Source organism: Castor canadensis, chromosome 15, assembly GCF_047511655.1.
Source record: "Castor canadensis chromosome 15, mCasCan1.hap1v2, whole genome shotgun sequence".
Classification (NCBI taxonomy): domain Eukaryota; kingdom Metazoa; phylum Chordata; class Mammalia; order Rodentia; family Castoridae; genus Castor; species Castor canadensis.
The window spans coordinates 87,426,630-87,449,482 of record NC_133400.1 but is presented as its reverse complement, the minus strand read 5'-3'; the positions used below and the strand labels follow the sequence as shown (position 1 = coordinate 87,449,482).

The window sequence follows — 22,853 nt, the reverse complement described above, 5'->3', positions numbered from 1 at the left end:
ACTGGGGAAAGGAAAGAAAATAGGAAGAAGCATCCAGAAGCCACCAGTGACACCTCAGAAGGCTGAGCCCACCTTCCGAGTATCACCCCCTGGCCTGCCCCGCTTAACTCCCTCTTCTTTTTTTTTTTTTTTTTTTTTTTGTTGGTACTGGGTTTGAACAGGGCCTCATGCTTGCTAGGCAGGTGCTCCTCAACTTGAGCCACTCTGCCAGCCCTTAAATTAATTTGAAGCTTGTTTTTAATGACTGCTTTTAAACTACTAAAAAGTAAACAAGTTTTCTTAGGGTTGAAAACTCTCAATGCAAAGAGATAACCAAATGGACAGAATTAAGAAGCATGTCATTCAATGTGTGGTAAAGAATGAGTTCAGAATCAGGAGTTATTTTACCATCTGCTCCTGTGAGGTATTATGTTAATAGTCACATGCTCTACATGGTCACTGAAAACCATAAAGTAGCACCTTTTTTCCAGCCTTATTCTAACGGAAGATGTGTGACTCCAAAATGCCAGTAAAATCAAAGTCAAAATCACCGGTTTAGAAACATATGCTTATGTGCTGTAAGAATTTGATGTTATTTTTTCTTAACACTTTTTCACACTGGCCAAATCTATCTGGTGACTTTTTCTGAAATAGCCACATAAGAGAGCTATGAAACGTGCTTCCCTTTAATGACATGATTCAGTTATGCAACTAATATGTCTGGGGTTGCTTCAGTCATGACCAATTTCCAATCAAGGCTGGATTACTAAAGTAGGAACTGAGTGGATACTGCTATTAATTTCTTAGGCCCAGCAAAGACAAGGCTGATTTTTAATTGGCTGCTCCAGATTGTCAAATTTCTCATTAGTGGTCTATGATTTCACTTGAATATCACTGAACCTTCTTGATTCCTGTATGATATGCATCTTAGGTCAATACCTGCTTCCCAGTCTTGTATCTCTAGTGCTTAGTACAATGGCTCCCATACTGGAGGCACTCACTCAATTATGTTAGCACAGATAGGCAGTGGGAAGTAGAAGCCAGAAGACCAAGGGAAAACCAGCAAATAAGCAATAGGCTTTAATGCATTCCAATAAAGCATATTCAGGGAATTTGGTTTTATCCCAGGATGCTAGTAGTTTGATATGACCTCAAGCAAGTTGAAAAAAGAAAAAGAAAAAAATGAAAAGACTCCCACAGACTGGAGAAAATACTTGCAAAAGATGTATCTGATAAACGATTGGTACGAAAACCTTAAATTCAGCAGGGCACTGCTGGCCCAGACCTATAATCCTTCCTATTAGGGAGGCAGAGATCAGGAGGATTGTGGTTTGAAGCCAGCCCAGACAAATAGTTCATGAGACCCTATCTCAAAAATACTCAACACGGAACAGGACTGGTAGAGTGGCTCAAGTGGTAGAGCACATGTCTAGAAAGTGTAAGGGCCTGAGTTCAAACCCCAATGCTGCCAACACCAAAACCAAAACCAAATCAGATCTTAGAACTCGACAATAAGAGAATGAATGACCTAATTTAAAAACTGGCAAAAAAAAAAAAAAAACACCTGGAAAGACACTTAGCAAAGACCTATAGATGGCAAATAACCACAGGAAAAGATGCTAAACATCATATGTCATTAGGGAACTGCAAGTTAAAACAATGAGATGCCACCACACACATGCTAGAATAGACAAAACCCAGAACGACAATAACATCAAATGCTGCCGAGATGAGTTGTGGGAAATCTCATTTATTCCTGTGGGAATGCAAAATAGCACAATCACTTTGGATGCCAGTTAGGTGGTCTCTTACAAAACCAAACATACTCTTACCATACAACCCAGAAATCATGCTCCTCAAAATTTACTCAAATGCATTGAAAACATGTCTGCATAAAAACCTGCATACAGCATGGATTGAAACTTGGAAGTAACCAAGGTGCCCTTTAGCATCTGAATGGATAAACCAATGAATCCAAGACGATGAATTTTTTTTTCCCAGTGCTAGGGATTGCTCCCAGAGCTTGTACCTCCTAGGGAAGTATTCTCCCATTTGAGTTACAAACCCAGCCCTTTTGTTTTCATTTTGCTTTTGAGACACTGTCTCACTGTATCTTTGACTAAGTTGGCCTCAAACTTATAATTCTCCTGATTCCACCTCCTGAGAGCTAGGATTACAGATATGCACCACCACACCCACCCAGTCGAATACTATTCAGCATTAACAAGAAATGGGCTATCAAGCCATGAAAAGACATGGAGAAATATTAAATGCATATTACCAAGTGAAAAAAGTTAGTCTGAAAAAAAAGGCTACATATTGTATGACTCCAACCACATGACATTCTGGAAAAGCAAAATTATGCGAGAAATAAAATGATCAAGGAGGGATGAACAGACAGAGCACAGGGGATTTTTTAGGGCAGTGAAAATATTGCATGTTATAATGGTGGCCACATATTATACATTTGTCAAAATCCATAGAAAATAGTCTAAAAGTCAACTTTAAAAAAAAAAGCTAAGATGCTTCAAAAAGACCTGATTTTAGTGTCTACAGTTATTTTGCTTAACTACTGTTGGCCTCTAGGAACTTACAGGGAAAAAAGTGTCTTAAGTCTAGGATCATGTTTATGCTTTAGCTTTTCTTTTTTTTTGCCAGTACTGGGACATGAACTCAGGGCTTTGTGCTTGCTAGGCAGGTAGTGTACTGCTTGAGCCACTCTGCCAGCTCTTGCTTACTTTTCATTGAACTTAACCTGAAGTACACTACTTTATTTTATTTGGAGATAAGTTCAGGTAGATGGTGGAGAGAATTAAATGTGTGAGGTAGGGATGAATCATTTTTCTGTAAGCAAAAAAGTGAGTTGACTCCAAACTTAAAAGATTTGAGGGAAATGTAATTTGTCGCATTTTATTCATTGCAGTACTATCAAGGAGACTATTTGCCTTACTGAAGGTATTCACGTCAGGTTGAGCTTCAGATGCTCGGTTTCACATACTGACATTTAATAAACACCTACTATGTGCCAAGCTTTATTATTCTTAATTTTGTTTTAAATACTTTCTGCAGTTCTCACATCAACCCTGCAGGAGACACGTTTTATAATTTATATTTTTAAGTTTTTACAATTTAAGAATATTAATGTTCTAAGATTACATAACTAACGCACAGAACGGCAACATTCAAGCTAAAGTCTGCCCAGCTCCTAGACCCAATTGTTTTCCATGACACTACACTGTCAACTTACTTGGCAAAAGGCTTTAATCCATCCCTAAACATTTTCTGTAAAGCTATTGGCCATCTCCCTATTACTACTTCTTTCCTCCCTCTTATGTTTTCACTACCAGCATGTATTCGCCCATCTTCTTTGAACAGAAGTTGTCACCTGTCTCCACTCAGTTAAAGTAAGATGGCACAAGGGCTGGACACAACCCCCAGCTGGCCAGTCCAATCAATGCCAATCAATCAAAGGGTTTGTCCAGGTGTGGTCCCGTAAGACTCACTTGCAGATCAGTTGTTTCAATTGTTATAGAAGATAGTGTCTTTTTCACTAGGTTGCTGACAGCGGGGATGTAAACATGGAAATGCTGGGAGACATCTTGCTCTGGTAAGAAGCCAACACAGAGGAAGCCAGAGACCCAAAGAGCAAGTACCAATAAGACTGTTCACATCCGAACCTGTCATTTTATGTTACATGAATTATAAATTTATTGGTGGAGTTGAGTAGGCATAAGCAAGGATGCGGTGGGTTTCCTGCCTTTTGTGCTATTTGTTTAAAAATGTACAGTGCAGCAATATGCAATATGGCTGCTTTGTAAAAGAGTTTGGCAGTTCCTCAAAGTACTAAACACAAACATGAGTTATAATATGACTGCAGTTCTACTCACAGGAGGTGAAACCAAACATCCACACAAAATCTCACACATAACTGTCACAGAAGCATCATTCATAATAGCTAAGAAGTACAAACAAACACCCAAATTTCCATCAACTGACAGATGGATAAATAAGATGTGGTAACTCAACACAATGGATTATTATTACTTGGCAATAATAATAAGTGAAGTACTCCAACATGATACAACATGGATAAATCTTTAAAACATCAGAAGAAGCCAATCATAAAAGACTACATGTTATATTATCCTATTTATATAAAATGTTAAGAATAGGCAAATCCATAGAGATAGAAGTAGATTAATGGTTGCCAAGGGCTGGGAGAGGATGGGGAAGAACAGATATTGTCTACAGTGTTTCTTTTGGGAATGATAAAAATATGCTAAAAATTAGATAGTGGAGATGGTTCTACAATTCTGTAAATATCCTGGAAACTACTGACTCATACTTTAAATGGGAGAATCATATGGTTTGTGAATTAAAATAAACTCACTATTATATTTATGGTTTGGCTTTTTAGATTTTAATTATATTTATAATTCAACTTTACTATTCTATTACTGAAAAAATATATTTAGAACATATGAAAGATTTTCTGCAGTTATATGATTCTCAACTGTTTTATATAAAACACTTTAAAACAATGTTCTTTAATGAAGGTTAAAAAAATCAAGGAAATATTACAAAAGAAAAGAAAACAGAAGGACAAAATTACAGTTTTGATACTTCAGGAGACATAATTAGATTTTCTATAAGTTTAAACAAATATACAGTAATATTTAAATTAATCCATTTGTTTTATACAAAAGAAATACCCTAACACAGTAGAGTCTCATAATGCCTTGGCAAACATCAATTTGATGCTTTAGGATTTTAATGTGTTAACAAATTTTCAAAGTCAGGCAAGTTTAGATATGTCTTCATACTGAATTCCTTCAACTCTGCGTCCTTTTAAAGGCCCCTACAAATTAAAAAATTGAAGAAAAATTAAAAACACATGTACTTAAAAGACAAAAAAAAATGACACTACACTTAAATGTAAATTTACTTTTTCCATGTCCCCATTAAGGTAGCTAACATCTCTACACACCTATGAGTTTAAAAAAATAACCCATGGCATTATAATTAAAAACTATGCTTTCTTCAGTGACACTGTGGCAGAGACTGGCTAGGTGTTCAGTATCTCCCCCGCTTCCTGGATAAAGGGCTACATTTCTCAGCTCTCTTGTGGGAAGGCATGGCCATAGATGGACCTTCACCCCATGAAAGCAAACAGAAGTGATGGCCCCACCATGCTGTCCTCCACACACAACCTGTCATGATCCCTATGAGCCGTCTGACATGGCGCCACTTGCTGAAGATGGTAGAGCTGTCAGCTGGAAGGATCCTGGATTCACAAGTAACCACTGTTCCCTGATTGAGAATAATCATTTTGGACTTTTAAAATTTCTACCATGTTTATGCCAGTATCTACTTGGGGGTTTCTTTTTAATAGCAATTTTTACATAAATAAAACAGATACTCAAACTTGTCAAGTTGTGATAGGGCTGGTATATATTACAGAAAATGAGTCTGACTTTAAATATATTTTCTTCCTCCTTTCATATCTAACAAAAAGGAAAAGTGTAACTCTTCAAAGGCAGATACAACCTGAGAGCACAGAGACTAAGAATACATGCTTTTGCCCCAGACTGCCCAAATTCAACTCCTACCTTCAGCAAGTGACTTTACCTCTCTGGACTTCAGTTTCCTACCCTGATGTCACCCAGTGGGGTAACAGTAATGCCTATATTATTGAGTTGTTGGAAAATATAAATGAGTTAACACATATTAAATGCTTAGAACAATACTTGGAACATCATATGTGTAAGAGCTCAATAATTTTCAATTCTTGTTATTAAATCTTTTGGTTAAAATTTGAAAGTAGATCCTCTCTGTTGCAAAACATAACATGATGATGATAATGATGATGATGACTATGACTCTAGCCGTGACAGACACTTGAACAATTTTCAACTGAGGATCAGAAATTCTCTTAAAAAGTGTATTGTTTTTGTTTTTTTATCCAGTACTGGGGTTTGAACTCAGGGCCACAAGCTTGCCAGGCAAGTGCTCTACCACTTGAACCATGTTCCCAGGCCTTTAAAGATGTTGTTTGATGTGTCATTCTTACAAAATATAGTAACGATTATATTTAAAGGAAACAAGTTCCCAGGTATAGCATGACCCAGGTTGAACTCTTCACTATTGCTTTTAAAAGTCCATGGTCAATTACACTTTTCTAACAAATCTGAATAAGAAAGGAGCTGGACAGCTGGGTTTACTAGACAAATAGCTAAAAGCTGAGGCTGTTTAGAGATAATTTACTAGCTATATAAAATCTACTCTCAGAAATCATTAAAAAAAAAAAATAGCAAGAGAAAGCTGGAGATGTAGCTCAGGGTCGAGCATGTACCTAATAGACATCAGGCCCCAGATTGAATTCCTAGCCCTGCAAAGAAAAAAGCAGGAGAAACCACTTCAAAAGTTTAAGTGACTCAAAGAAAACATGGAGATTTAAGAGATAGATAGAGAAATACACACACACACAAACAGACTTTAAAAAATTTTTTAAAGAGGGAAAGAAATAAAAATTAGTAGGTATGTTTTCTCTTCTAGAGTACATGTTGCTTTGCAGCCAACCAGAAAGGCTTTTCCTGATGTTTTGCTAACAGGTCCTATCTCAGTACAATCCTGTGAGCAATTACAGCATCAGAAAAGCAAATTAGCTGGGGCTTACAATAAAGGAAGTAAGAACTTAGACCTTTATGAAAATCATATAAGCTGTGAACCAGGATGTTGGCACAGAGGCTAATACATCTCAGTGGCAATTGGTTGCTTTGTGCTTCCATTAGATGCAAACATGAAGCATGATCTATACTGAATAGCATAAAACAAAAAAAGGACAATCAGCTAGCATCTGGGAGGCTGAGGCAAGAGGATTGCAAATCCGAAGCCAGTCTGGGCTATACAGTGAGACTCTGCCTCAAAAAAAAAAAAACAAGGAAGAATGGGATTTCTCGTCACCTTTATATTCATTGAGTCGGAAAGAAAAACTTAATGGAGTTTTTAAAAACCCTCAACTTGTACATTTAGTCAGACTATGGTTTTCAGGTTTTATACAGTTGAGCACACATTTCTTTTGTATTAAAAAATAAAATGCTTCATCAGTGGCAGAGTCACTGGAGAAAATAAGCTTAAAGATTTCTATTTTTTTGGTGGTACTGGGGTTTGAACTCAGCGACTCTTGCTCGGTAGGCAGGCGTTCTACCAAATGAACCACACCCTGAGCTCTGCTTAGATTTCTAATGGAAAGGAGGACAAACAAAAACCCCAGACTCTAAAATAAAACAAAACAAAGACAAATCCAATTAAAAAGAACAAGGGCACATTTTGAGATGTGTGCCTTATGTAATCAAACTTACAGTTTCAATGACTATAGTAGCTGAAAAAGTCTTCTCATTGATAGACTCCAGGGTACCTTCATTTCCTCTGTAGCCTCCATTTAAAACTAGAATTCTTTTTCCTACAATAGAAAAGAATATAAAACTTAATGCAAAAAAAAGTGCTGCTGCCTGTTATAACAAAATGCATTGAATGATCACAATGAAAAACAAAATCCTGTCTTACAAGTTAATTGTGTAAGAACTGCATAGCATTCCATAGTGTACTTTTAAAGACGTTGACTATTCTAACATTACAATACTCATTTTTTTCACTTATTTGTTAAAAGGATAATCTTAATTTTAGATTACATGGATTATAAAGAACTCAGAGAAAATATTCAGAGTCCAGAAGTATTCAGAGAAAACTTAGCGTACTTTAATTTGTCTCTTTTTAAAACTCATAAGATGGTTTGGCATTTTTATAAAAAATTTAAACTTATGCCTGCCATATGACTGAGCCATTCAAAGTGTTTACCCAAGAGAAAAGAAATCATATATCCACACAAAGACTTGTACATAAATGTCCACAGCAGTTTTATCTTTATCTGTCAAAAACTATAAACAACCCAAATGCCAAGCAAAAGGTGACTGAACAAACTATGTGGTATAGCTATACAATGACATACTACTCAGCAAAACAAAAGAATGGGCTGCAGATACAATAACATGGGTGAATTCAAATGATTATACTGAGTGAAAGAAGCCATATTCTACTCCCCCAAAACAAGACATGCCATATGATTTATTTATATAAAATTCTAGAAAAATATGAACCAATCTACATGGACAGAAAGCAGATCTGAGCCTGCCTGAGGAGACACAGAGGCAGGAGTAGAGGGTGGGAGGGAAATGAAGGACTGTTTCAGTATTTGTCTTGTGATGGTTTCACAGGAGTATTTCCATTGTATTTTTGACATATATGTAATTTATTACACATTACTTATGTCAATAAAGTTGATAGAAAATTTTCTAATCTATAAGGAGAGTTTTAATTATTTAGAGGGAAAAAGCATAAAGGATATGATAAGTAGAAGTCTCTAAGACTGACATTATCAATACACCGAAGATTCTGAGTCAGAGGCAAACAAAGTAATCAAAGTAGTGTTTACACACACAGGTGGGTAAGTACTCAAGAATAAAGTCAGCTAAGGGAAAAATACAAGTAAATAAGTAAAATGGACTTTTATTTGCCTATCTCAGGTAGCTAAATGAATATATTAATAATATACTTAATATGGTATGACTGATTTTATCCATATATGACTGTGCTTTGCTTTAGGAGAAAAAATGTATTCCAGGAAGGGAAATTATTTATTCCATAAACCAGCCTGATCAGGAGTAAGTCAGTATTATGCCACCTAAAGTCAAATGGGAGCCAGTCATATTGGCAGTTACGTTTTTCAAAAGGAAACATTCCTATAACCATCAAATAACGTCAAAAATATGGCTTTAAGAATGGAACCTCTTGCTCGTGGAGTGGCTCAAGTGGTAGAGTGTCTGCCTAGCAAGTGTGAAGCCCTGAGTTCAAGTGGTCGGCAAACAGGTTTACCTGGTGCTGGAATTACTGTCTCTAAGTGAGTTTGGTCCAGTTTCAACTTGTCTCCAGAATCAATCATCTTTACAACAGCTGTGTATTTGTCGATCACTTCCTGTCGTGTAAAATGAACAACTTTTTAACAGATGAAGTTTTAACTAAGTTACAAGGACAAAAAAAAAAAACAAAATTAAAAAAATGAAATTCCAGTGAAAGAGTAACTCCTAGAATGTAGAATTTTCTAGATTCCAGATACAATGCCTCACCCCACAGTTCTTAATAGAAAACTTACTCAAAACTTAGTTAAGGTTTTCATTAGGAAAGAAAAAGACATTGGTGATCTTTGAATAAGAACAGAAATGGGCAACTTACACACGTACAAGGTGGGTGCTAGAATAACACTATACTTAAGAAAGGCAAAAGGCAAAAAAGAACTTGGATTTCAAAACCTTAGAGCAGCCAAAAGATAGTCTCCCAGGCAAGAAAGAAAGAAAGCCCTCGTGAGACCTCTAGGAGTATAATTATTCTGCCCCACAATTAACAAAGAGTTTGTTTAACTGATTAATTAGCAAGGTATGCACACTGAGTTTTTAAAACAGTATTGGGATTTCATACATACTATCTGCTCCAGAAAGAAATCAGACCAAGGTTAAACATAAACTAGTGAGAAAGGAAATATTTATCCAACAATTATGAATTCGGAATTTGTTTTATGTAACAATCAGAACCTTAGACACGATACTTCTGCTTAAGGATTTTCAAGGAATATCAGGATGGCTCTACTTGGTCAGCTGTCAGCATTTTTTTAAAAAATTTCATCATAACTTCATCTCTTTACCTTAACGATACCCTTTTTCTTATAATATTTCTCTCCAAGTTTTTTGGTTATAATTTTCACAATGATTTCCTAGAAAATAACATCAAAAATAAAGATGAAAGAAAAGACATAAATTTTCTTTTTTATTTTACTTCTTCCTTTTAGGCTATGTTCAACAAACTATACTAAAATGTAACTCTGGCTAAGTACAAAATCATGATGGAGTTCTAACCCTTCTTAGTAATGACAAAACATCTGCTCGCAATCTTTTACTCTTATTTCTCTTTTCATTTCACATGGTTACCAAGACGAAAAAAATACAAACAAAATGGCTGGTATCCACAGCAAAAATTTCTTGAGAGCTAGGAGTTTTATCTGTGACTCTCAACTCTTGTTTGTTCATGTTTTTCATAGACATCTTCTTTATTTCTCTCCAAAGCAACAAAAAGTGCCAGGATATTATACTGTTTAGTTTGGCTGCTGGTAAAAACTCAGATCACAAGAGTCTTAAGTGGAAATTGCAAGGAACTGAGTCTTTGAGCTTCTGCACAACATTTTTCACAAGGTTCTTTCCTCACTAGGTTGCTTTGAATTGTTCATATAAACAAGATCTCTCCAGATCAGCTCTAACTAAAAATATCTGAGCAGCTCATTTCAGATAGAGAATTCTGGGTTTATTTCACATTGATTAATTCTGAGTTTGCTGCTTTATCATTGTTTTTAATGATCTGGATTAGCTACCTAATGGCTGATAATAAACGTTAAATTGCCTGACTTACTGCTATGTTCACTGTAGTGATTCTACATTTGCCATTTCAAGTAGATGTAATAAAGAAATGGTCACAAGCACTTCTTAAAGCCAAAAACTGTATTGAAAAACTTTTAGTAAGGACTTTGTAGGGGGGGGTTACCCAATAGAAAGAGGGTTTAAGAGAAAACTTGAATGGTCATATTCTTAAGTCTCTATTCCAAAGGAAGCTAACTAAGGACAAAACATCTCTGATTGAGCCATATTTCCAGGCTAAATTTCTCAAAGGCCCTCCTGGGATTATATTCTAACCTGAAGATAATTTATTATATCATTGTACTTGCCTACACCTAATCTGTTTAAAATATGTCTTTCCTAAGTTTAAAAAACAAAGCCCTCCAAGTATGTCTCTGAGACTGCTAATTATTATAACAAACATTACCCATTTCAAAGTAAGAGAGACACTGAGTCACTAGAACACTATTGGCTGATAATTACTTTTAATATAACACTCTTAAGAGGAACTATGAAAAATGTGAATTTGCTCTAAAAAACCATTAAGAGCTGGAGGTATATCTTTGTTTGTAGGCCATGAGTTCAAACCCCAGTATCACCCAAAAAAAAAAAAAAAAAGCAATAACCAATAAGCAATTAAATAAGACCTACCTGAGTTTGTAAAATTAAAACCTGTTTTTTCTGTAAAGTACTTGTATAGGTATTTCAATAAGCTATAAATTAAAGATCAGTACTTCAGTATTTACAATTCTACCTTTTTTTTTTTTGGCGGTGCTAGGTTTGAACTCAGGGCCTCATACTTGTTAGGCAGTTGCTGTACCACTTAAGCCAGTCCATCAGCCTTATAATTCTACTTTTTAAACACATTTCTGAAAATACAACCTCTTATCTTACAGCAAAAATTAAAATTAAGCTTGTCCATCAACATATTCAGCAAAGAATGTTATTGGCTATGAATACAAAGTAACCTTCCATCACAGGTGCACCCAATAATAATTTACATATATTTGAGAAATTTGGATGTTTATGCCAAATACTAATTAAATCATTCACTAAAAGTAAATACAGAACTCGGAAGCTTTACTGAACACTTACAGGCTGTAGCCAGTAGTCTGTTCGGGCAGTTCTTTTCTTTTCCTCTTCAATCTACAGAACACACAAGATATTCATAAAATTTTCCCTTTAAAACTAATTCATTCCAAATACCATTCCACGGGCAAAATAGCACCATAAAATCTATACTTCTCTTATGACCAATGATACAATCTCTAAATTCTGATAAGTAAAAGTAAACAATATTTGTAATTAGTTTTTTGTTTGCTTGCTTGTTTTTGAGACAGCATTTTGGTATGTAGACAAGACTGCCTTGGAACTCCAAAACCACCTGCCTCTGCCTCCTGAGTGTTGGGATTACAGGCATTTATCACCACACACAGAGGTGCAATTAGCTTTTTACTTAAAAAAAGAATTGAATTAAAAAAATATGTAGCAAAGCAAGTCAGCTGGGCAGAAAACAAAAACATCCCGCACCTGGCAATGCTCCAAGGCCAGTACTAGAGCACCCTCTCCTTGCATTCCCCCATTCTCCCTTGTGACTGTCGTGAGCGGGAAATGTAGTTTTTTTCATATGGCAAAAACGTAACACATAAACCAATAAAACATGGCATGGTTAGGAAGGCAATCTGATAGCAAAAGGAGGTATGAGCAAAAGGAAAGAAAATTACCAAGTGAGATGTAAATTAAAGAGGGGCCAAAAGGAAAAGTACTACCTGGCTTTTAAGGCTGCATGTCACACCTTTTTCTTTGTCAACTGCTCAGTGTTAGCCCCAAATACCAACTCTGAATAGGATTCAACAATGTAATTCTTTAGTTGATTCTAAACCTCATTTTAAAGTCCTCCAAGGAGATTCCAAGGAGATTCCAAGATGGCAGCTAGAGGGAGGAAGCAGAAAGCGTGCCTCCTGTAGTGAAATCTTGGAGAGACGCTGGAGACACACCTTGCAGGCAAAACCACCGAAAAAAGGCAAAACTTTGACCCCTCCACACCTCCAGCCGGTGCAGAGAATCTCCACTTCATGTTAAACGGAGAAATCAGGAGGTCCCCGGGCCACCAGTTGCCCGCGCCCAAATGGCTTGGGAAGACATGGACAAAGTGAGCTTAGCGGTACTGCAGTACTCCCACAGACAACACTGGCCCAGAGCAGCATAGCCCCGTGGACAGACTGACCTCCACCCGGGGAAAAAAGAGAAACTGAGTAATAAGCAATAAGAACAATGAAGACACGCTGGAAAGAGGGTGGGGCGCACTGAGCACCGAAGATTGGGGGAAGGGAATCCTTCCCAGGACTGTAAATAAACAAGCTGGGCCTGGCTGGAGAGGTTCCGGCAGGAGCAGGGGTGCGCACCCAGCAACCATGAGCAGGAAAGCTTGTGAGAGTGGCAGAGGGAGGAAAACTCCACAGGAGGGGAGGGAAGACCCACTTCCCACATGAGCTGTAAACAAACACGCTGGCCAGCAGCAGCAGCACTGCCCAGTAATCAGGAGCAGGAAAGCTTGTAAAAGTGGCAGTGGGAGGAAAACTCCACAGGAGAGGGGGGAAGACCCACCTCCCACATGAACTGTAAATAAACACACAGGCCTGAGAACACGGGTGCAGTGTCACCTTTCCCAGTGCTTGGAAAGGGGAAAGCTTGTAGCAGCGGCTCCCGCACAGGAGAACTCTGAACAAACAAAGCCTGTGGGACCAGGTGAGTGCTAAGTTCACCCCAGAGATCTGCATAAATAACACCTCCAGCAACAGCTGTTGACAGCAGCCTGCAGGCAAGCCACAGCCACAGGTAGCCATTCACAGAACTGTCTCCAGACTCCTTTTTTTTTTCTTTTTCTTCCTACCTTTGATGAGAAAACAACTGAACTACACCTGCATGCTGAAAAACTTACTGAAACTATATGGCATTTGAACTTGGGACACTTTGTGGGTTTTTTTGTTTTTTTCTTTTTCTTTTTTTTGTGTACAGTTTTACTCTACTTTATGCATCCCCTTTGATGAGACAACTACAGAACAACATCTGAGGCACCATCTCCAGGACTGGAGACTGAGACAGACACCAAAATTATTAAGACTGAAACTTCATTCCATTTGAACTTGGAGGTTTTCTTTTTTTTTTTCTATTTTTCATTTTGTTTTAGTTTATTTTTATATATATTACTTTCATTTACTTATTTTTTATTTCTATTCTTATTTTTATTCTTTTTATTTTTTATTTTCAATCCTCTCTGTCTCTCTAAGGTCTGTTCAGCTTACTGTCAATTAGTAAACAACACTCCCTATTTATACCTTTGAAACTTTGTTTGATTCCTTATTTTGTTTTTTCCTACCTGTCCATTTGTTTTTCCCTTTTCTTTAACTTCTTGCTTTCCATCTCCTCTCACCCTTCCATTCTAAATATTACCATTGTTATTACTACAAGCCAGAAAATACTTAATTGCACACAGTACAGGGACAGTAACAACACCAAAGACAATGACGGGAAGACAGAAGAAACAGGGAAACCAGTTTCCCCACAGAAAAAATTAGTACAGGAACCAGAGGGAAATGAAGAAAACAGATACTCAGATCCAGACTCCAACAAAATGAAGATAAACTATGCCAAAGGACCCAATGAAGCCTACAAGAATAATTTAAAAGAAGACATACTACAGGTACTCAATGAGAATTTTATAGAGTTGGTTCTTTGAAAAAATAAACAAGATCGATAGACCCCTGGCAAACCTGACTAAAATGAGGAGAGAAAAAACCCAAATTAGTAGAATCAGGAATGCAAAAGGGGAGGTAACAACAAACACCATGGAAGTCCAGGAAATCATCAGACTTCTTCGAGAACCTATATTCAAATAAATTTGAAAATCTTAAAGAAATGGACAGATTTCTAGATACATATGATCATCAAAAATGAACCAAGAGGAAATTAATCACCTGAATAGACCTATAACACAAAATGAAATTGAAGCAGCAATCAAGAGTCTCCACAAAAAGAAAAGTCCAGGACCTGACAGATTCTCTGCTGAATTCTATCAGACCTTTAAAGAAGAACTCATACCAATCCTCCTTAAACTGTTCCACAAAATAGAAAGAGAAGGAAAACTGCCTAACACATTTTATGAAGCCAGTATTACACTTATCCCAAAACCAGGCAAAGACACCTCCAAAAAGGAGAACTATAGGCCAATCTCCTTAATGAACATTGATGCAAAAATCCTCAACAAAATAATGGCAAACGAAATTCAACAACACATCAAAAAGATTATTCACCACGACCAAGTAGGCTTCATCCCAGGGATGCAGGGGTGGTTCAAAATATGAAAATCAATAAACGTAATAAACCACATTAACAGAAGCAAAGACAAAAACCACTTGATCATCTCAATAGGTGCAGAAAAAGCCTTTGATAAGATCCAACACCATTTCATAATAAAAGCTCTAAGAAACTAGGAATAGAAGGAAAGTACCTCAACATTATAAAACCTATATATGACAAACCTACAGCCAGCATTATACTTAATGGAGGAAAACTGAAACCATTCCCTCGAAAATCAGGAACCAGACAAGGATGCCCACTATCTCCACTCCTATTCAACATAGTACTGGAATTCCTAGCCAGAGCAATTAGGCAAGAAGAAGGAATAAAAGGAATACAAATAGGTAAAGAAACTGTCAAAATATCCCTATTTGCAGATGACATGATCCTATACCTTAAACACCCAAAAAACTCTACTCAGAAGCTTCTAGACATCATCAATAGCTACAGCAAGGTAGCAGGATATAAAATCAACATAGAAAAATCATTAGCATTTCTATACACTAACAATGAGCAAACTGAAAAAGAATGTATGAAAACAATTCCATTTACAATAGCCTCAAAAAAAATCAAATACCTAGGTGTAAACCTAACAAAAGATGTGAATGACCTCTACAAGGAAAACTATACACTTCTGAAGAAAGAGACTGAGGAAGACTATAGAAAGTGGAGAGATCTCCCATGCTCATGGGTTGGTAGAATCAACATAGTAAAAATGTCGGTACTACCAAAAGTAATCTACATGTTTAATGCAATTCCCATCAAAATTCCAAAGACATTCATTAAAGAGATTGAAAAATCTACCATTAAATTTATATGGAAACACAAGAGGCCACGAATAGCCAAGGCAATACTCAGTCAAAAGAACAATGCAGGAGGTATCACAATACCTGACTTCAAACTATATTACAAAGCAGTAACAATAAAAACAGCATGGTACTGGCACAAAAACAGACATGAAGACCAGTGGAACAGAATAGAGGACCAGATATGAAGCCACACAACTATAACCAACTTGTCTTTGACAAAGGAGCTAAAAATATACAATGGAGAAATAGCAGCCTCTTCAACAAAAACTGCTGGGAAAACTGGTTAGCAGTCTGCAAAAAACTGAAACTAGATCTGTGTATATCACCCTATACCAATATTAACTCAAAATGGATCAAGGAGCTTAATATCAGACCACAAACTCTAAAGTTGACACAGGAAAGAGTAGGAAATACTCTAAAGTTAGTAGGTATAGGTAAGAACTTTCTCAATGAAACCCCAGCAGCACAGCAACTAAGAGATAGCATAGATAAATGGAACCTCATAAAACTAAATAGCTTCTGTTCATCAAAAGAAATGGTCTCTAAACTGAAGAGAACACCCACAGAGTGGGAGAAAATATTTGCCAGCTACACATCAGACAAAGGACTGAAAACCAGAATATATAGGGAACTTAAAAAACTAAATTCTCCCAAATGAACCAATAAAGAAATGGGAAGTGAACTAAACAGAACTTTCTCAAAAGAAGAAATTCAAATGGCCAAAAAACACATGAACAAATGCTCACCATCTCTAGCAATAAAGGAAATGCAAATTAAAACCACACTAAGATTCCACCTCACCCCTGTTAGAATAGCCATCATCAGCAACACCACCAACAACAGGTGTTGGCGAGGATGCGGGGTGGTGGGGAGGAACCCTCTTACACTGTTGGTGGGAATGTAAACTAGTACAGCCACTCTGAAAAAAAATTTGGAGGCTACTTAAAAAGCTAAACATTGATCTACCATTTGATCCAGCAATACCACTCTTGGGGATATACCCAAAAGACTGTGACACAGGTTATTCCAGAGGCACCTGCACACCCACGTTTGTTGAGGCACTATTCACAATAGCCAAGTTATGGAAACAGTCAAGATGCCCCACCACCGACGAATGGATTAAGAAAACGTGGTATCTATACACAATGGAATTTTATGCAGCCATGAAGAAGAACGAAATGTTATCATTTGCCGGTAAATGGATGGAATTAGAGAACATCATTCTGAGTGAGGTTAGCCTGGCCCAAAAGACCAAAAATCGTATGTTCTCCCTCATATGCGGACATTAGATCAAGGGCAAACACAACAAGGGGACTGGACTTTGAGCACATGATAAAAGCGAGAGTACACAAGGGAGGGGTTAGGATAGGTAAGACAACTAAAAAATTAGCTAGCATTTGTTGCCCTTAACGCAGAGAAACTAAAGCAGATACCTTAAAAGCAACTGAGGCCAACAGGAAAAGGGGACCAGGAACTAGAGAAAAGGTTAGATCAAAAAGAATTAACCTAGAAGGTAACACACACGCACAGGAAATCAAAGTGTGTCAATGCCCTGTATGGCTATCCTTATCTCAACCAGCAAAAACCCTTGTTCCTTCCTATTATTGCTTATATTCTCTCTTCAACAAAATTAGAGATAAGGGCAAAATAGTTTCTGCTGGGTATTGAAGGGGTGGGGAGGAGAGACAGGGGGTGGTGTGGGTGATAAGGGAGGGTGTGGGGGCAGGAGGGAGAAATGACCCAAGTCTTGTACGCACATATGAATAATAAAACAATAAAAATAAAAAAATAAAATAAAATATTCAAAAAAAAAGTCCTCCAACTTTCAAATATGAACAAAGAACATTCTAAATTTAGTACATATTACATTTAAAGTATGAAGATCTGCTTTCCATTTTCTTTGAATTAATCTAAATTTAAAAAAAATCCCTAACCTCCCTGCCTTGTCTCTAGAGTCACAGCAACTCTTTTCTTAGTGTGTCTTTTGCTAAATATTCCCTTTTTATATTAAAAACTCCCTGTTGTGGTATATACAACCTCTGTGGTCTTGTCCCTACTCAGCCGAATCTCAAATGCTGACAGCATCTGCTTATTATGCTTTTCTGCCTTAGGAAGCTTCCACAAGTCCCCCAACTCCTCACTCTTGTACCTGAGCACTTAGCTTTGCATAATTACTTATTTATTGGTTTACTTTTTTATTAAGTGACCCCCCACACACTAGAATGACAGCTTCATGACACACGAGGACTCCCTATTACATAGTCACAAAACATGGCAAGTCAATATCCATTGAATGATGGAATGTCAACACTTCATAGTGTATTCATTTTACATTTCACATCTTTCATATTGTCCTGCATAGTGTGAGTACTAGTAACAGAGAACACTAAACAGTTATCTAATATTCCTCCTATACCTTCACAAATAAAGGGATGGGAAGACTACAGAATATAATATTAAAGGGAAAAAATTTAGCTTCTTGTATCCATTTGTTCTTTCTCTTCTCCTGTCCTTTCTCTTCTCTTCCACTAATTTTATAAATTCATTGATACAGTAAAGCATTGAGTTGGGAGGGAGAAAGGAATATTTAAGAGTATATTAAGAAACTTCTTCAGGGTTGGAGATGTAGCTCAGTGGTATAGAACTTGCCTAACATGCATAAGGTCCTGGGTTCCATCCCAACATCACAAAAAAGGAAAAGAGAACCTTCTGCAGTATTTCTGTAGAATTTTGGGTAGATTTAAAGTCAAAGTATGTCCCTAAATCTAGGTAGTCATATATTTTCAATGATTCATCACATAAACTTATCATCAGGTTAGATCAAATTAAAAGAATGTCACAGCTTCCTCTTGCTAAATGGAGGTCAGTGGTGACAGAAGAGTATGTGTTAGAGGAGGCAGGACACCAAAAGAGGATCCAGATCTCAACTACCACTAAAGCCCTCTGATTCAACTCTGCTGACCTAATTGCATGGAAAGTTTTAAAGACACCCTTAGAGGCATGAAAATAAACAAATATGATGAGAGGTAGAGGGACACTCGTTCAGATGAACCAGTAACTAGGCTTCTTTTTCCCTCACTTCATATGTAATTTTTTCTAACTTTATATTAATTTAATAAATGGTGAAATTACTTAACTTTCCTTCAGTTTGAATTACAAACTTCCTCTAATTGCTAAAGCGCCTGTACATAGTCCACAAACCATACCTCCATGATTTCATCCAGTGCAGACTTCTTCTTCTTTTCTTTAGACTGAGATGAGCTCTGGGAAGACTCTTTTCGCTTCACTGATGCTACACTGCCCAGCGTCTTCAGTGCACTTGGTCCTAAAGAACTGGTGAACAGAACAGTGCTTGCTCAGACGACACACACACACACACACACACACACACACACACACACACACACACACGCCATGCTGGCATACAGAATTAACAGTGGAGACAAATGTTACAGGGGTAGGTCAGACAAAACAATGAATGAAGTTTGCACGTCCTAGGCCTATCAGCATAATGAGAAAGAACATTCACCCTGTCCTGTCTTACCTCCCTTTACCCGTCTGTTAGCTCCACCATCATCAGTATAGCAGAATGAGGGTAACAACTTAGGGTTGGGCAGATCAGGTCCTACTGCTGTTAGGATCTTTAGAAATTCACTGACTGACACCTCAGATTCTTATCCATACATGGGGATAATAATTTGACCCAACTCCTGCTTGATTGCAAGGATCATGAGATGTTTTTAGGAGTCCTGTACATCATTATCAGTTCTGGGTTTTTAAAGCACATTTGATTATGTCCACTTAAAAGTCTTTTTATTGTTCCTGACTACTTAATATTGCTAGTGCACATTTTAAATTCATTAGTGTCGATATACAATTTTTTCAGAATACCACTCTAGTCTCCATTCCCGACTCTTTTCTGAGCACCAGCCATTCTGAGCAATTTGTTATTGACTGGACCATGTCTTGTGGTCCATCATCTCTGAACATTTGCACATGCCTCAATTGAGACCTAAAATAATCTTTTATTCCATTCATTAAGATTCCTGAAGGTCCATTCTTCCTATTGGGTTTTGGATCTTCCAGTTTTTTGACCTGCCATAGCACTTGTGGCATGAGTCTCACTCCCCCATGTATAAACAGTTCTACATGTAACTCCTCTCTTATAATAGGGGAAGGACAATATACTTTTTTCTTCTGTAAAGTAGCAGTAACTATCTTTTAACTCACATAAAATAAGAGACTTAGTATTTGCTGACTAAGCAAACCTTACCAATCTAATCATTTAACGTGTCATATTTATACAACATTACCATAGAGATAAATAAGAAAAAGTGTCAGTCAGGTGCCAATGGCTTACACCTGTAATCCTAGTGACTCTGTCAGGAGGATTGAGGTTTGAAACTAGCTGGGGCAAATAGTTTGCAAGAGCCTCTTTCGATAGCCAACACAAACAGGGCTGGTGGAGTGGCTCAAGGAGCAGAGTGCCTGCCTAGCAAGCATGAGTTCAAACCCCAGTACTGCCAAAAAAAAAAAAAAAAAAAAAAAAAGATAGAGAAAAGTGTAGTTGGTAGAGAACACAATAGAATTGTTACTTTCCTTTATTTGAATTTTTTTCTTCCCTTAATTCTAAGAACTGAATAAATCCATGTCCTCTCACACGCTAGGCAAACATTCTATCACTGAGCTGCATCTTGGCCTAGGGAGACTTTTTTTTTTTCAATGCATTTAAAGGTAGAATTAGATTCACTAGGATATTTTTAAAGACTCACACTCAGTTTGAAGTTAACTAAAATCCTCACAATCTTTTCTATACAGAAGATTATAGTTCAAGACTCCTCTGCTCTGTCTTTATAAAAACTGTTTTCTCTTTAATAGTAAGGTCTACATTTACCTTTGTGAAACTTCACTTACTGGGTTTTTCTCATATTACTTTTTTTTTTTTTTGGCAGTACTGGGGTTTGAACTCATGACTTCACGCTTGCTTGGTAGGCGCTCTATCACTTGAGCCACTCCACCAGCCCTAAAGGTTTTTCCCATATTTCAACCCAGTGAACATATTTTTAAGTTCTGATTCTCAGATGTGTGACAACTATACATAATGTGCATTGCTTTTGAACAAATTATGTCCAAATACAGAGAAGCTTCTTGATTTGCTACTTAAACATTCTTTAGATTTAAATGTACCTTGAGTTAGAAATCCACCCAATTTAGAGGTAACTCTGATCACAAGCAACCATATTTATAAAATAGGCACTAATAACCACAGCAAAAGGAAGGTTAGGAGTAAGTAGTTAATTTGGGCTCTAGGAACGCTCACTTCCTCTGTATGTGTTCATAACCCCCATTCCTTTTTGCAGTCACTCAGAAAAGCGTGCTAGTCCATTGTTTCCTAAAGAAGTCTCTCAACTCTTGAAGAAACATTTGCTTATTCTTCTGCCTTGTGACAGCTTCAGTTTGGGATGATAAAAAAAAGTCCTGAAGATGGATGGTACACTGATAGCTGTACAAAAGTATGGATTTACTTAAGAGGATTGAACTGTACACTTAAAAATTGTTAAAATGATCCATTTAATAACTTCACTACACAGACACAACACTAAACAGAGAATTTTCTACCAAGAAACTTTTCCATCATTATTAAATGCATTATTATTATTAAATGTTCAGAACACAACAAGCAACAGGGATTAAAAAAAAAATGAGCACCCCGTTCTCTTGACAGTGGAAAAACACAGACAGGAAAGTACACCAAGAAGAGAGAATACTAGGTGCAAAGGCAAGAAACAGGGAGACCCCCCTGGCACATTCAGGAAACTCCAAAAACTTTAGCTGGAGTGCAAAGGGCAGGAATCACAAGAGTCACATAGTAGCATGCATAAACGTAAGTCACCAACACCGATACTGAGAGTCCTTAATAAGAGAATGACAGGGTAAGACCTGACGTTTAGAAAGATCTTTCTGCTTTCAATATTAAGGTTGTATCAGAGCTTAGTGAGGTTAAGATGAGGTTAAAATTAAAATAAGAAATAAATCTTAACAGATTAGAAAGAGATTAGTGTGGCTTCTGGAAGCCAGAGTGAATTCTGGTGCTTTTAACAAAGATAGGGACATCCAAAGGAAAAACATAAGTGGAAATTAAGAAACCTTTCTTCAAGTAACAGGGAAGCATAAGTAGCCTAAAATGTCCACTTTGATATCTACATCATTTAATTCATTTAAGGCTTTTGCGATACAACAGATATAAATCAACAGAAGATGTAAAATATACACCATAATCTCAGAGAAAAAATTTCAGATGAGTCAGTTGCATTTTCTATGACAATATTTACATATTAATATAGATAATTCAGACAGACTCACAGAACTTGGTCAAATAAAACTACTATATTTTTTACTAATGATATCAAGATGACATAAGGGCAAAGCAGGCTGGGTAGACCCCTCCAAATACATTCACCTCTGAAATCTACAAATGTTACCTTATTTGGAAACAATGGTTTGCAAATCGGATTAAACTAAAGATACTGAGGTGAAGAGGTTATCCCATCTGAGTGAAGCTTAAATGCAGTCACTCTTATTATTTTAAGAAAGCACAGGGGGATTTGATATGTGGAGAAGGTGATGTGGGGGCTGGGATGTAGCTCAGTGGTACAGCACTTGCCTAGCATGTGCGAGGCCCTGGCTTCGATCCTAGTACCAAAAAAGAAAAGACAAAAAAAAAAAAAAAGACCATGATGTGAAGATAGGAAAAGACACATCTGAAGATGTTGCAAAGCCAAGGAATGCTAGCAGCCACCAGGATCTGCAAGAGGCCTGGAAATGATTCTCCCCCAGAGCCTCTGAAGGGAAGACAGCCCTCCAAACACTTGGATTTTAGTGACACTGATTTCAGAATTCAGGGTTCCAGAAAGGGACATTTTTCTGTTATTTTAAGCCACCCAGTTTGTGGTAAGTTGTTACAGTAGCCACAGAAAACTAAACTAAAACAATATTCACCTATACCTAGGAATAACAAATAATGAAAGAGAACAGAGAGTGTGAAAGTTGTCAGAATCAAAATGGAGCTAGTTGTGTCAACCCTAACAGAAAATAAAACAATAAGGCCAGGAGGTTACAAAGGAACAGTTCTCACACGTTGGCCTGATAAAAATTATCGTATCACGACCACAACCTTGTGCAAAGTCCATAGCAACCTTTTATACTTCTG

The 22,853-nt window shown here is 37.1% G+C and overlaps 1 protein-coding gene across 1 annotated transcript in view; it reads right to left on the bottom strand.

Moving 5' to 3' along the window:
• Nucleotides 1-2,997: 2,997 nt before the first annotated feature.
• Nucleotides 2,998-22,853, bottom strand: part of Kin (Kin17 DNA and RNA binding protein) — a 34,048-nt gene continuing 14,192 nt past the window's right edge. Inside the window, exons 8-13 of the mRNA XM_020172777.2 lie at nt 18,850-18,976; nt 11,571-11,621; nt 9,734-9,802; nt 8,911-9,010; nt 7,341-7,441; nt 2,998-4,837 (exon numbers count right to left, since the gene is read on the bottom strand). Coding sequence (XP_020028366.1) covers nt 4,775-4,837; nt 7,341-7,441; nt 8,911-9,010; nt 9,734-9,802; nt 11,571-11,621; nt 18,850-18,976 — 511 coding nt within the window. The 3' untranslated portion in view covers nt 2,998-4,774. The remainder of the gene's footprint in view (nt 4,838-7,340; nt 7,442-8,910; nt 9,011-9,733; nt 9,803-11,570; nt 11,622-18,849; nt 18,977-22,853) is intronic.